The 14539-nt window shown below is 43.1% G+C and overlaps 1 protein-coding gene across 1 annotated transcript in view; it reads left to right on the top strand.

The window, feature by feature from the left end:
- LAMB4 (laminin subunit beta 4) overlaps nt 1-14539 on the top strand; it is a 99524-nt gene that overhangs the window by 66130 nt on the left and 18855 nt on the right. The window contains exons 24-28 of the mRNA XM_077864055.1: nt 1610-1706; nt 4801-5176; nt 8399-8559; nt 11234-11439; nt 12076-12237. Coding sequence (XP_077720181.1) covers nt 1610-1706; nt 4801-5176; nt 8399-8559; nt 11234-11439; nt 12076-12237 — 1002 coding nt within the window. The remainder of the gene's footprint in view (nt 1-1609; nt 1707-4800; nt 5177-8398; nt 8560-11233; nt 11440-12075; nt 12238-14539) is intronic.

Raw genomic sequence — 14539 nt, 5'->3', positions numbered from 1 at the left:
CAAATGTGCCATCCAATATTTTCATCAACAGTTTAAATGGAGTTGGAGAAACATGCTTATCAAATATTATCAAATTTGCAGATGTTGCAAAGTTGTGAGCTAATGTGATAAAGGTAGAACAAGAGATAAGATATCCTAACAGGCTGAACCGTGGGCTGGAAAGAAGAATGTAAAATGTTACTGGGATAAAAGTGAAGTTTTGCAATCGGGTTTTTAAAATCCATTGCATAAATACAGGGTAAGAGTAATAACCTGGCACCAGATCCTGTGAAAAATATCTGAGGATTTTCACTATGTGCTTCAACTGAGCCAACAGTGAGGGCCGGGCTGCCAAAGACATAGTGTCCATGTATGACAGAGTAGTGGAAATGCCATGCGCATTTCAGGACAGTCATCATCCCATTGTCCTCTGGCTCAGACAGCTGTGGGAGCATTGTTGTTTTTTTCTGAGTACCACATTTGAAACATTATATTGACAAACTAGTATGTGTCCAAAGGAAGATAGGATGGCAGGTAGAACAATTGCTATTCTGCAGTGAAGGCTTGAGTAAATTAGGGGTGGTGGGCCTGAAGAAAAGAAGAAAATGCAGATTGAGAACAGTCATCTCTCGTTGGGAGGAGGACTGTCAGAGGTTGAGAACAGTCATCTCTCGTTAGGAGGAGGACTGTCAGAGGGAAGGGACAGGCTGCCTGGTGTTGTGCAATTCCGTAAGACAGGGCTCAGAACAGTGGGTACAAGTCACAAAGGAGCAGATTCTGCATCCATGTAAGAAAACATTGCCCAACAGTTAAGGATAACCAGCAGTATGCAAGGCCCCAGGGACAGCCCACTCATCATCACTCCTTCCATTTGTGTAGATGCTAGTGGGAACTCCAAAGATGGGTAGCAGCTGTGTAGATCCAGTCATTCTATAAATCAAGCTACTTATGGAGTTGTCGTTTAAGCCGTTTTGGCCAAGTATAACCTCGGACTGCAACAATAATGATTTGCTTCTTTATTTTTCTCCTGTTAATTTTTGAACCTCCCCCATTTTCAGAAAAGCTGGTCAAGGATCCAGTTGGCATGATGCACAAAGGATCAGCCCTCTCCCCAAAACCTAGTTAAATAACTATCATTAAATGACCAAGCCTCAATTGAAAAAAAAAAAAGTTTTCTTGAGCAAAAACACTAGCCCAATTGGGAGAAAGTCCATTGTGCATTCCATAATGGAAACACTATTTGCCAAATTAGTTGATGAATGTTAGTCTGGGTCTTTGGCCTCTCTGTGTTATGCACGAACTCCCATAACTGTAGAGGAAAAGAATGTGGCCCATTTCCCATTATGTGTTTTGTTTTCATTTACATCTGCGTGTATTTCCCAGTTTGGGGCCACCTGTCCTCGAACAGCTGGAAGCAGGCGGTATATTCAGAGGCCCTGAGACAAAACACATTAGCTCCTGAGCCTTGGTATTGCCAAGGGTGGTTGCTGGCCGTGGGAATCATCCTTCCTCTGCCCTTGCACAGCTGTATGTTCTAAACCACTGGAGGGAAAACTGTTTTATATAAAGATGCATTATTTGTTTTAGATCATAAAGCTTGTCGATTCCTCACCCATGACTGTTCTCATAGCTTACAGGCCAATGTCGGTGTAAATTAGGCTATGATGGGAAACACTGCAGTGGATGCAAGGAAAATTATTACGGTGATCCACTGGAGCAATGCATTCGTAAGTATTACTAATTCTAAAATCATGAGGGAGGGCTGTCTACGGGCAAGCTATGAACCATAGCCTGAATTTTAAATTTTAAATTCCTTTATTTGATTAAAAAAATCACAATGGCTAATCTTAGTTTTGAAAATAATATTTTTATAGCCTTATAAAAAGATTTTTGTCTAAACTTTAGGCTACGTTAAATGTTAGTCTTTTAAAAGTTGAAGCCTGGATTACAATTCCTCAAAGTCATTAAGATGGAACAGACCTCTGAGGTCATGACTTGCAGCCAGTTTTCTGCTATTTAGAAGCTTGTCGACGAAAACAGCTTCTTGATGGAAGAACAGGCTAGGAGATGGATCATTGGAAGGCAGCAGAGGGGATGTTTCCTCAACCTGGATCTTATAACTCTGGGTCTTTTACATACTCACTGATTCATTTATTTTACAATATTCATAATGTGCCTATTGGATCCACTAGGTCGTGAGCAAATAGGGCAATGCCCCTAATCTCGTGGAGTTTGTGTGCTAATGCCTTTCACCCCATGTCTTAACATTGATTATGGGATTTAGAGCAGCACCATCCAACAGAATGTTCCCCAGAGATGGAAATGGTCCAATCGGCACCTTTGGGATGCAGGGCCTGTGAGCTGGTGAGCACGTGCAATGTGGCTAGTGCAAATGAGGCAAAGAACTGTGTGTTCAATTCATTAAATCTCAGGAGCCCCATGTGGTTAGTGGCTACCATATTGGACAGCACAGATTTAGAATCTGGGTTAGTTCTAGAAGGAGGGATTTTTGAATCTCAAAAGTCTGCTGTCAAAAGAGGTCAATCCAAAGAAATATCAGATGTGGCGGGCTTAGCATGGTCATCTCTACCTAGCCACACATGGTAACCCTTTCCTCCTTTGTATTCCTCTATAAATGGGCTTCGGTGGCGAAAACAAATTGCCTTCGTTTCCTTGCCCCATTCAAATCCATACCCTCAATGATTTTCCCCAGGCCCACCTAGTTTTCTAGGTGGAATTGCTACATTAAAAACCAGGGAGGAATTCTGGCTCCTGGAAAATCTGTCTGAGTCTCTTTCCTCTGTGCCCCTCTGATATTTTGATAATCTCACTTTCTGAAATGCTTTCATCTTTGATAGAGAAAACTTTGCAAATGAGTTCTGGCTGAGGCCCCCAGGCCACAGAGAATGTGCTGGACAGATGGTATCTAGTTGACGAGCCTAGCGTGTTAACCAGTTTTTGTTTGCAGTCGGAATTTTTACTCAAGTTGTAAAATCCATTCTTCAATCCCTTGTTCCTTGCAGTTAGTCCGCTGACATAGGCTAATGATTCCCTGACCTTTTGGAAATTGCCGTCCCTGCCACACCTCTGTCCACCCTACTCAAAATCCCTAATCAAAAACCTACTTGACTGAATTACATGGAGTGTCGTTTTGCTTCGTTTTGTTTTTCTAACTAAGACAAAATTAATTTAATGTTCTCCTTTTTAAAAGGACTTGATTTAGGACACTTGAGTGGCTCAGCGGTTGAGCATCTACCTTCCGCTCAGGTCATGATCCCAGGTCCTGGGATCGAGTCCCACATCGGGCTCCCTGTGAGGAGCCTGCTTCTCCCTCTGCCTCTGTCTCTGCCCCCCCGCCCCGTCTCTCATGAATAAATAAATATTTTTTTTAAAAGACTTGATTTTTTTTCTTTTTAGAGTAGTTTTAGGTTCACAGCAAAATTGAGAGGAAGGTACAGAGATTTCCCATATGTCCATGTCCATACCCCCCAGCCCCATCTCCACACCCCTAAGAGAGTGGCACATTTCTTACAACCAATGAACCTACATGGACACACTATAACCACTAAAGTCCGCAGTTCGAATTATGGTTCACTCTTGGTATTTTCCATTCTGTGGGTTTGGACAAATGTATAAGGACACGTGTCCACCATAATGGCATCATATGGAATATTTTCACTGCCCTAAAGATCCTCTGTGCTGCTCCTGCTCCCCTCTCATCACCTCTCTCCCCCAAGCCCGTGCCAACCACTCATCTTTTTTACTGTCTCCATAGTTTTGCCTTTTCCAAAATGTCTGGTGGTTGGACTCCTACAGTTCGCAGCCTCTTCAGATTGATTCAGATTAATATCACTAGGTGATATTAAGGTTCCTGTGTGTCTTTTCATGGCTTGATAGCTCATTTCTTCTTGGCCCTGAAAACGATCCCTTGTACCACAGTTTATCTATTCACCTGCTGCAGGACATCTTGTTTTTTTCCAAGTCTGGGCAATGATATCTGCAGGCTTTTGGGTAGATGGTCAACTCCTTTGGGTAAATAGGATAGAGTGATTTCCCCCTCTTTTTTGAGGATGGACTGGTTCTCCTTATATAATGGAAAACAGCATCAATGGGCACAACCCCGGCTGGGTTTTACTGAGAGAGTGTGGTTGAGAGAATTCTCAGGGGGGTCACCGACACACCTGAGTCACCCACAAGAGCAGTAGCAGTAGATACTAGCGTGTCGTCCACTGTTACCTCCAGATTGGTCACCCAAATAGGTAGAGGAGCCCACACATGACCACTCACACTGTAAAGACAACACCTAGTATTTTCCACCTGGAGACCATATACTGATTTGTTAGTAGAATGAAAAGAGGAGTGCTGTATGTAATTGCCCAGGTCTCTGTAATTTTTTTTAAAGATTTTATTTATTTATTCATGGGAGACACACACAAAGAGGCAGAGACACAGGCAGAGGGAGAAGCAGGCTCCATGCAAGGGGCCCAATGTGGGACTCGATCCCAGGACCCTGAGGTCACGCCCTGAGCCAAAGGCAGATGCTCAACCACTGAGCCCCCCAGGTGTCCCCCAGGTCTATGTAGTTATACCAGTTTTATTTTTTTGTTTTGTTTTTTTTGTTTTTTGTTGTTATACCAGTTTTAGTTTTTATTTTATTTTTTTTTATTTTTATTTTTTCTTATACCAGTTTTAAATGTCCACCTTAGAAATGGGCGTCGGGGACATCCTTGGGGTGGGGGGCAATGCACTTTATTCTTGAGCTAGTCACAAGCAAAAGGCCAAGTGACTGACCTTCTCTGCTTCTTCTCTCTCCCACTTTAGCATGTGACTGCAGCGGAGAAGGTGCCCAGAAGCCCACCTGTGACCAGGACACGGGCATGTGCCGCTGTCGGGAGGGAGTCGGCGGCCCGCGATGCGATCGCTGTGCCCGGGGTCACGGCCGGGAGTTCCCTGCCTGTCCGCGGTGTCACCAGTGCTTTGATCACTGGGACCGCACCGTCTCTGCCCTCTCCGAAGCGGTGCAAGGGTTAATGAGGCTGGCTGCTAACGTGGAAGATAAAAGAGAGACCGTGCTGGTCTGCGAGGCCGACTTCAAAGGCCTCCAAGAGAACTTGTCAGAAATAGAAAGGATTCTGAAACATCCTGTTTTCTCATCTGGGGAATTCTTAATAGTCAAGGATTATCAGGACTCCGCTCGGTAAGATTTGTGCGCAAGCCACGGATAGCAAGTTCCTTGATTTACCTTAACTCCTTTGGGCTTTAAAAAGCAGCCCTCAATTTCAAAATGTACCTATGTGGACGTTAGGGAAATAATTTTTCAGTTAACGACCAGGCTGGCGATCACATTTGTCTGTCTCTTTCCTACCTACTTAGGATTACATGGGATCTTTCCAGATGCCATTGATTATAACAAAAAGGCAGTCATTAAGAGCTTGGTTGTGGAAAGCCCAAACCCAGCAGAGCTGAAAGATGCAAAATTGGAAAAAGGGTCGTTTATAATACAATTTTTTTTTTCAATCAGTCAGGGAAATTTCTTCTAAATCTTCCCAAATTCTTCAGTTGTTTAGAAACCCGTACATTGATATGAAGCCATATAGCAAGTATGAGAGTTTCCTCAAAATGCATTGTTGTTTTCATTATATGTTATATGCATCTATATATTTATGTAACTTTCATCAAACATTTCTAGAAATTATGTTGGTTGTTCTGGGCCGGGGCTCAGCACACCACAGGAAAAATCCAACATGCCACCTATTTTTGTAAATGAAGCTTCGCTGGCACACAGCCACGTGCACTTGTGTACCTGTCCTCTGTGGCTGCTTTCCTAGGACAACAGCAGAGTGGAGTAGCTGTGACAGAGGCTATGGCCCCCAAGGCCTAAAATATTTACTATCTGACCCTTTACAGAAAAGGTTTGCCAACCGCTCTGGGCAAAGCCAGGATACACTGGGTATAGTTCCCGCCCTTCCAGGAGCACATAGTCTACTGAGAAACCAAAGAGATTGTGATTATGTAGCAAAATATCCCTTGTCCCCCATAAAAGCTCCAGGACTAAGGAATAATGAAAGCCACAGAGTTTTGTGTTACACAAAACACAAGGGTCAATATAAGGCCGTTCATTTTCATCCCAGAAGTACATGGTAATAGCTTAAAAGTTACATGAGACAGGCCCCTGGGTGGCTCAGTGGCTGAGCGCCCACCTTCAGCCCAGGGCGTGATCCTGGGGTCCCGGGATCGAGTCCCACGTCGGGCTCCCTGCATGGAGCCTGCTTCTCCCTCTGCCTGTGTCTCTGCCTCTCTCGCCTGTGTCTTTCATGAATAGATAAATAAAATCTTTAAAAAATAAAAAATAATAATAATAAAAGTTACATGAGGAAGAAGACCCGGCCCACCCGGAGAGTTCAGAGGAAGGACCACGCACCTTCAGGGCCCCAGGAGTCTCGTGGCCAGGCCAGGATGCGGGCCAAACACAGGCCCAGCCGTAGCCTTGTAAAGACCGTTGCCCTGCAGGATGGGGCCCTATATCCCCAGACCTTCCCACTTGTGCTGAGATGTCAGACATCCAGATTTTTATGGAAATGTCCCCACCTTAAAACAGAGCCGGTTAATCCAACAGCGCTTTTAAAAAGCACCGTCCAGGCCAAGTAAATATGCCTGAGAATGAGCTTTGGCCCAGACACCACTGGTCTGTGGTTCTAGAACACGGTGAACAAAGTGGACCTGTCAGAAAGAAGCCAGAATGAGCCAATCCACAGCGGGCCTTCTACACAGAGAGACCACGAGACTCGGGGTAGAGCAGAAGGAGAGCGAGAGAAGCAGGAGTCCCAGGGCCAGGCCTGAAGTGATGAGGAAAGCAGTGAGTACTTCTTCTTTCTTCTGCCAGAAACCAGCACTCCTGGCCCGTCCCGCTCCACCTGCTGGGCCCCCGTTCCTCCTTGGCAACCACCAAAGCACCACCTCCTCCCTGATGCCTTCCATGACCTCCTCAGCAGAAAGATATGTGCTTCCCGGGGGCCCCCTGAGGGCAGAGGCAGCCTTCCCCTGCTTGTACTCCCCAGGCCTGGTCCAGTTGCGTAGCTCGTGTTCGCTGGGTACACTACAAATGGAAGGGGGAGCAGAGGACAGGGAAGCCAGGACGTCACGGGTAGATATTCCATGAAGGGAAGCCACCTATTGCTGTGTGGCCTTGGGCAAGTGACTTAACTTCTCTGAGCTTCTGTTTCTTCACCAGAAAGGGGGATCAAGTCTCTTATTTCATCAGTTTCTTGTGAGAATGACTCAGACAAGTCTGGCACATTGTGAGAGCTTCGAGGGTACCAATTATAATAACAGTAATCACCATCATTGTTATTATTATTAACCTGATGAATTACAGTCCTGACAGTTGGCGCCAGAAGGAAAAGTCTGTAGATTAGAAAGGAAGGGTAAGAGCAGAAAATGCTGGGAAGCGTCAGTTAATGCTCTGCACTTCTGCCAAAATAAATTAGTCCCAGAGATTCACACTGCAATTTGCCCCAACCGTACGCTTCTCGATTTGCACCCAATTTCCTCATCACGAGGGATACACTAATTATTTACTTGAACCCCCCGGGGGTGCTGAACCCAGCAAATCGAAGAGGGACAGAGATCCTGGTGCAGACCATCGGGGAGAAGGTCGGGAGCATGAACATACCCCACAAACATACTCTCATGAATATACTCTCACCAACAAGGAGACCCCCTTGCCAGTCCTGGGAGTTAACAGTTAAGACCCTGGATGCAAGTGGCACTAGAAGGAGCCTTGCTGCAAGTGGATTTATTCTCAATAAAGAGCTTGGTTTTTACTCCAGGCTGGGTGAGGACTTCTGCGTTGAAAGCCTGAATAGGGCAGCCTGGGTGGCTGTGGTTTAGCGCTGCCTTCGGCCCAGGGCGTAATCCTGGGGCCCCGGGGTCGAGTCCCACGTCGGGCTCCCTGCATGGAGCCTGCTTCTCCCTCTGCCTGTGTCTCTGCCTCTCTCTCTCTCTCATGAATGAATAAATAAAATCTTAAAAAAAAAAAAAAAAAAAAAAAAAAGAAGCCTGAACATAGTTTGGAGCTCATCGATTTAAATGAACCATGTCTGAATACATGTCTTTGGAAACCCAAAGCGGAGGGGGGACAGAAAGAGTCCATGTAGTTGAGACTGGAAGACTCAAGGCCTTTCTTCCACGAGACCCCGTATGCGGATTGTATTTTAAGTGAGCGCTAAAATCTTCCAGAAATCTGGGTTAAGGAGAAAGAGCGAAACCCCAAACAGAACCATAAGCTGCCAAGCACGCACTGGGGAAGGAGGGCCTGATGAGGAGGGCGCTGGTCACCAGGGCCGCGCTGATGCGGTTTTTCACTGATTTGTCAAAAGTAACACAAACTCAGCTACGCTTGCTCTCGTTTCCCCTCCAGGAAACACGCCGCGCAGCTAAGTGTGCAACTGAAAGCCGTGCATGAGTTTCCAGATCTGAAAGGAAGGCTGGGAAGCATGAGGGATGAAGCAGACCTCTTACTGGAAGGTCTTCAGAGAGAAATCCGCCTGCGCGCCCGAGCCCGTGACACGAGCATCGTGGGTAAGAAAGAAAATGCGCTTGGACTGTCCCTCGATGCCAAAGGCTGCGGCCCCCAGAGCGCAATCCACTCGTGAGTTGACCCCCGGCCAGTGCACGGTGCCCGAGGCTTCAGGACGTGCAAACACACCCACTGAAGGGACTATGTGTACGTGACTATGTCAACTTCTCAAGTGTCGCGGAGTTTGGGTGCTGAGCCAGCAGTGACACTCCGAGAAAGGACGCTCGACTCTTGCTGGCCAGGTTGCCACCTGAAAATTGTTCAGGGCGTGGAAGGTTTGCACTGCCGGCTAAGAATCCACGCGGCAGGTGGAGAGGGAGTGAGGAGTAGGCTGAGGACAGTGTCCATCTGGGTGGCAGCTGATGACTGCTCAGCCCCTCCCGGGGTCCCCTGGAGTCAGGCTCCCCTCTAAGCCCCCTGCTCTCCTGTCCAGGACCCGGCGTGTGGAACATGCCAGATAAAGGCAGTCTCCACCTTTTTCTCTGCTGGGGACTCCTGGCACTTTTGTGAGGCTTATGAGCCCCTCCTAGAATGTTTTTAATTGTAATAAAATCACATTAGGGGCACCCGGGGGGCTCAGTCAGTTAAGCACCCGACTCTTGATTCTCAGCTTGGGTCTTGATCTCAGGGTTGTGAGTTCCAGCCCCTCATTGGACTCCATTCTGGGTGTGGAGCCTACTTTAAAGAAAATAAGTAAAAATTTTAAAAATAAATAAATGCAACAAAATCACATTATACTCTATTGCAGTATAGCTCAAAAAAAAAAAAAGAAAGAAAGAAAAAGAAAATAGAAAATGCATCAGGGGTCACCCAAGCCAGGTAGGAGAAAGCAACACTGCCCCCAGGCTAATCCTTCCACACCCACCGCCCAACAGCAATTACTGAGCTTCCCCTGGATGCCTGACTGTGCAGGGCAGGGGAGATGGGGGGTGGACGGCAAGTCCTTGCCCTGGATTACTCCAGGCTACTGGGGAGCACAGGCATGTAAACAGCCCCAAACAATGAAAAGACTGTATTGCAGCGTCTTCAAGTCACTTGGGGAACAGAGCACAGGGAACAGAATTTTTCCTGGGTTCACCGGGAAAGGCTCCAGGAAGTAGGTGACATTTGACTTGGACTTCATCAAATGAAGATACAATTTGCCAGATAAATAATGGCAGAAACTCACCCCGAGCAATTGGAAGGTGTGGTGGTCTCATCCCTGACTTTTGGTTGTACAGAGAATAAAGATCAGGACCCTGGGCCTCTGGTTCCTAAAACATGGAGTTACAGTTGAAAGTCCTGCTACACTATTATTTGCAGTAAAACGTGCTGTATTACTTTCATGAATTTGTATTTTACTATAAATACGGAAAATATAGAGAAGTGCTTAAGAACATAGTTTCTAGGGGCCCCTGGGTGGCTCCGTGGTTGAGCAGACGCTGAGGTTGGCTGAGGTTGTGATCCCGGGGTCCCAGGATCGAGTCCCACATCAGGCTCCCTGGGGAGCCTGCTTCTCTCTCTGCCTGTGTCTCTGCCTCTCTGTGTGTCCCTCATGAATAAATACATAAAATCTTTTAAAAAATAAAAAAACATAGTTTTTAGAATCAAACCACCTGGTTTCAAATCTTGACTTTATCCTACTGTCAGCAAGATCTCAGACAAATAACTTACCTCATGAGAGCCTCATTTTCTCACATGTAAAATGGGGGTGATCACGCTAACGCTAACTCAATGTTTTGTGAAGATTTGGAAAGAAAACTGACAGGAAGTACAGGCACATAGAAAGCACTCCACAAATGTGACCTATTGTCATGAGCCTCAATGTCACAGGTCAGCAAACTACAGTCCACTTGTAACTTTTACCCAGAGCCTCTTTTTATAAATGGCGTTTCATTAGGAGACACCCTCACCTCTTTGTTGACATCGCCTGTGGCTGCTCTCACTGTACAGGTTCAGACTTGTGAAGTTGTGACAGACATGCTGTGGCCAGCAAGCCTAACACATTTATTCTCTGGCCCTTTCCAGAGCAAATGTGTTGACTCCTGCTCCATATAATTGGGTAACCTTGGTTGGTTTGTCATGTTAGGGTTCATATAGGTAGTCATTAATACCAATTAATACCCAATTAATATATTTGTGGAACATTTTACAGTGTATTTTTTTAAGGATTTTATTTATTTATTCATGAGAGATACAGAGAGAGAGACAGAGACACAGGCAGAGGGAGAAGCAGACTCCCTATGGGGGAGCCTGACATGAGCCTTGATCCCAGGACCCCAGGATCATGACCTGAGCCGAAGGCAGACACTCAACCACTGAACCACCCAGGTGCCCCTACAATGTATTCTCATCTTATTTCACTTAGTCTTCACGTGTTACAGATAAGCAAGCACAATCTAAGAGATTTAACCAGTTTGCTCAAGGACACAGCCAGACTCAAGGGTAAAGCCAACGCTCAAACCCATGTCTGCAGACTTAAATCTCAATGCTCCGCATCTATTACGTAGATCTTTGTTTCTCTCTATCCAATCCTTCCCCATTAAGTGTAAATGCAAGGAAAAGGAGGGTGAAATTTTGTATTGGTCGTTGAGACCAAGACATTAGTCAAATTGGGAAATGATTGTCTTGATAACCAACATATAATTTCATTGGTTCTCACAAAACTAAATCTTACCTCAATTTGCATTCATGTAGATTCCTCAGAGAACATCAAGAAGCATTATCAGAGGTCATTATCTGCTGAAAAGAAAATTAATGAAACCACTTCTATCATAAAAAACTCTGAAAAAATCAGGAATGACTTACTTACCATCTTTGATAGGCTAAGCTCAAAAGAAAACTCATCATTGGAAAAATTACAGCAGATTACGGTACCAGATATCCAAATATTGAACAAAAAGGTAAATATTCACGATGGTGTAATAGAAGTATTTGTGGTTTCTGCTTTCCATACAAACACCTTCAATTGTATTTCCTGCCTTGCATTTTATTTTTTATTTATACTTTATAAATGTGTAAATACATAACATATATAGAGATATGCTCTGTTATATAAGATATAAATAATATAAATAAATGTATTCATATATGCATTTTTTATTTTCTAAGTCAAAGTTTAAGAAAATTCAGGGTAAGACTGTGGCTTGATTTTATTATCTTATATTTATTCCTATAATTCGCTATTTCTACGATGGTACAGATTATGGACATTCACTCCTACTGCTTCATTATAAATAAAAGGTAATTTTTATTTTAAAAACATGAAGTTAACATGCAAGAAATGCTAGGCATTTGACTGTTTTATCCAGAAACTCTAAGCATAAAAATGGCATTGACTGACACAACGCTGCCAACAAAAAATTCAGATATTTAATTATCTAGACACATTTACTGGGTTGCATCTGTGCTCTAAGCATGAACCACTGGTGAAGAAACACATATGCATAGAGCAGTGCTTTGCCTCAGAGAAGCGGGATGGTGTTAGCAAAAACTCTGCCAACGTGTTGCTTTTCAACATAAATCATTTCTCCTGTGAGGTGTGTGGAGAATCAGGAGACATGCCGTGTGTGCTCTCATCCTGTGAAGGCCCCAGCTGTCACGACTTCCTGACCCTCTCAAGCAATGCCCTCCAGCAAGCTCAGGAAGCAGAGTCTGTGATACAAAATTTGAGTGACCAGGTCCAGGGTTGGAAGAACCGGGTAAGTATGTCTCTCTTGCTTATTTGTAAATCTATAGCACTAAGAAGAAAAAAAGCAAACTGAAAATTTTAAACCACCATTTAGCTTCTAGGCGAAAGGAGAGATTCTAGATATTAGGTTTTCTTATGTTGGGAAACATAGGATTAAAAATACAGATGTGGATTTATTTTTTTTTAAAGATTTTTTATCTATTTATTCATGAGAGACAGAGAGAGAGAGAAAGAGGCAGAGACAAAGGCAGAGGGAGAAGCAGTCTCCATGCAGCAAGCCCAACGTGGGACTCGATCCTGGGTCTCCAAGATCACGCCCGGGCTGAGCCACCTGGGCTGCCCCAGATGTGGATTTAAATGTACATTTAGAAGTACATGTGAATATTGACATTTTCTATTAATACATATTATGTATGTGTATAAATATATAATTTTATATATGTGTGTGTGGTGTGCACATGTGTGTATTGAGACAAGAGAAATAACTCAAAATATATGTTTGTAGGACATAGACTCATGTGGATGTTTCTTTCACAGCAAACCCTACATAGAAATGTGAGATTCCTAGGCTCAAAGGTTTGAAAACTTTAGATTTCTCAAAGTAAACAATAACTTGTATAAATTCAAGGGTGTATTTGAAATTCTATGCAATATACAAATTCTAATATTAAAATTTAATATATGCAAAAAGCGAATTAGTCAAAACAATTTTGATAAAGAACAAAGTTGGGAGTTGTATACTACATGACTTTAAGACATTGCAAAGCTACAATAATCAGAGCTGTGTGGCTTTAGCATCAAAAGAGACAAAGACATTAAGGAAACAGATTGGAGATTTTAGAAATAAATTTAAAAATATATAATCAATTGATCTTTAACACACGTAATACGAAAGAGGACTGATTTTTCTTGTCTTTTCAACAAATGGTACTTGAACAATTTGTTACCCACACACAAAAAAATGAACTCCAGTTCCTACTTCTTAACTCATATCATAAAAATAGAATTAATTCAAGATAGAATATAGATATGAATAAAAAACCCAAAACTTTTAAATCAAGATCACAAAGATTTTTCTCCTGTTCTCTTCTGGTGACTTTCAAGTTCCAAGAACAAAAACGCATCCATATAAAGACTCAGAGACAAATGCTCCTAACAGCTTTACTTGTAAAAGCTCAAAATTGAAATTAACCCAGAGCTCTATGAACAGGTGAAAAGATAAATTATGCTATATCCATCCAATAGGTGAATCTCAAAATAATACATTGAGTGAGAGAAGCCAAACAAAGGACAACACATTATAAGTTTCCATTTACATAAATGCTGAGAAAATGCAAACTAATCTATAGTGACAGAAGGTAGATCAGTAAGTACCTGGAAATGGATACTTCTGAGAGTGATGGATATGTTCATTATCTTGACTGGGCTAGTAGTTTTATAGATGTATGACTGTCTGGATATCTCAAATTGCATATTTAAATATGTACAGTTTACTGTATTTCAATGATACCTCAATAAAGCTGTTAAATTTAAAATTGTTTAAAATTTAATGTTAGAAAATATTTTAACAGGAAGATACCCTTATGCCTTGTACTCCTTCCTATGTTGTTAGACATGATACAGCCGTTTTAATATTTAAGTACCTGATAACTGAGTCTCTAATAACTTTAAGCATTTTCACTTTTTTTTCCAGTCACATTGATAAATGAGAATAGATTTTAACTGCCTAATTTTCTTTAGTTCTTTTTTGTGTGTGTATGTGTGAATACCTTATATATTCACCTTGAAATGATGAATACAATATTAGGTATTCTGTGAATACACTGGATTACTCTGGATTACAAGGTGACGATGTGCCCTAGCTGGCTCCATTTTTGACGATACACATGGAGTCTTTGATGAAGAAGAAAAACCTCTTAAAGAGCTGAATTTCTTTACCAATAATATGTTAGATATTACAGCAGTCAGCATTCCTGTGTGTAAGCACCCAAAACCAACTCCTGAAAAAAACGGTCTCCAAATCAACAGGAGGATAGAGGGCCAAGCTTGGGAATGGGCTGAAAACCACAGCAAAGATATGTGTGCATATCTCCTGCACACACGCTCACACACATGCTTGCATGCACATGCACACGTAGTTTTCACTCATATATTATTCTTCTTTCTTTTGACAAATATTCATTGAGTGCCCACTATGTGCAAGACATTTATCTCGATGTGGGGAACACACACAAAAACAAATTCTGGTCCTGCATCCTGGTGTTTAAAACAATCCTTGATTGTTTACATAATTTTTAACTATCACACCTTAC

This window comes from Canis aureus, chromosome 21 (genome assembly GCF_053574225.1).
Source record: "Canis aureus isolate CA01 chromosome 21, VMU_Caureus_v.1.0, whole genome shotgun sequence".
In the NCBI taxonomy this organism is placed as follows: Eukaryota; Metazoa; Chordata; class Mammalia; order Carnivora; family Canidae; genus Canis; species Canis aureus.
Note: the sequence above shows the minus strand (reverse complement) of the source record. Positions and strands in the feature narration are given on the sequence as shown.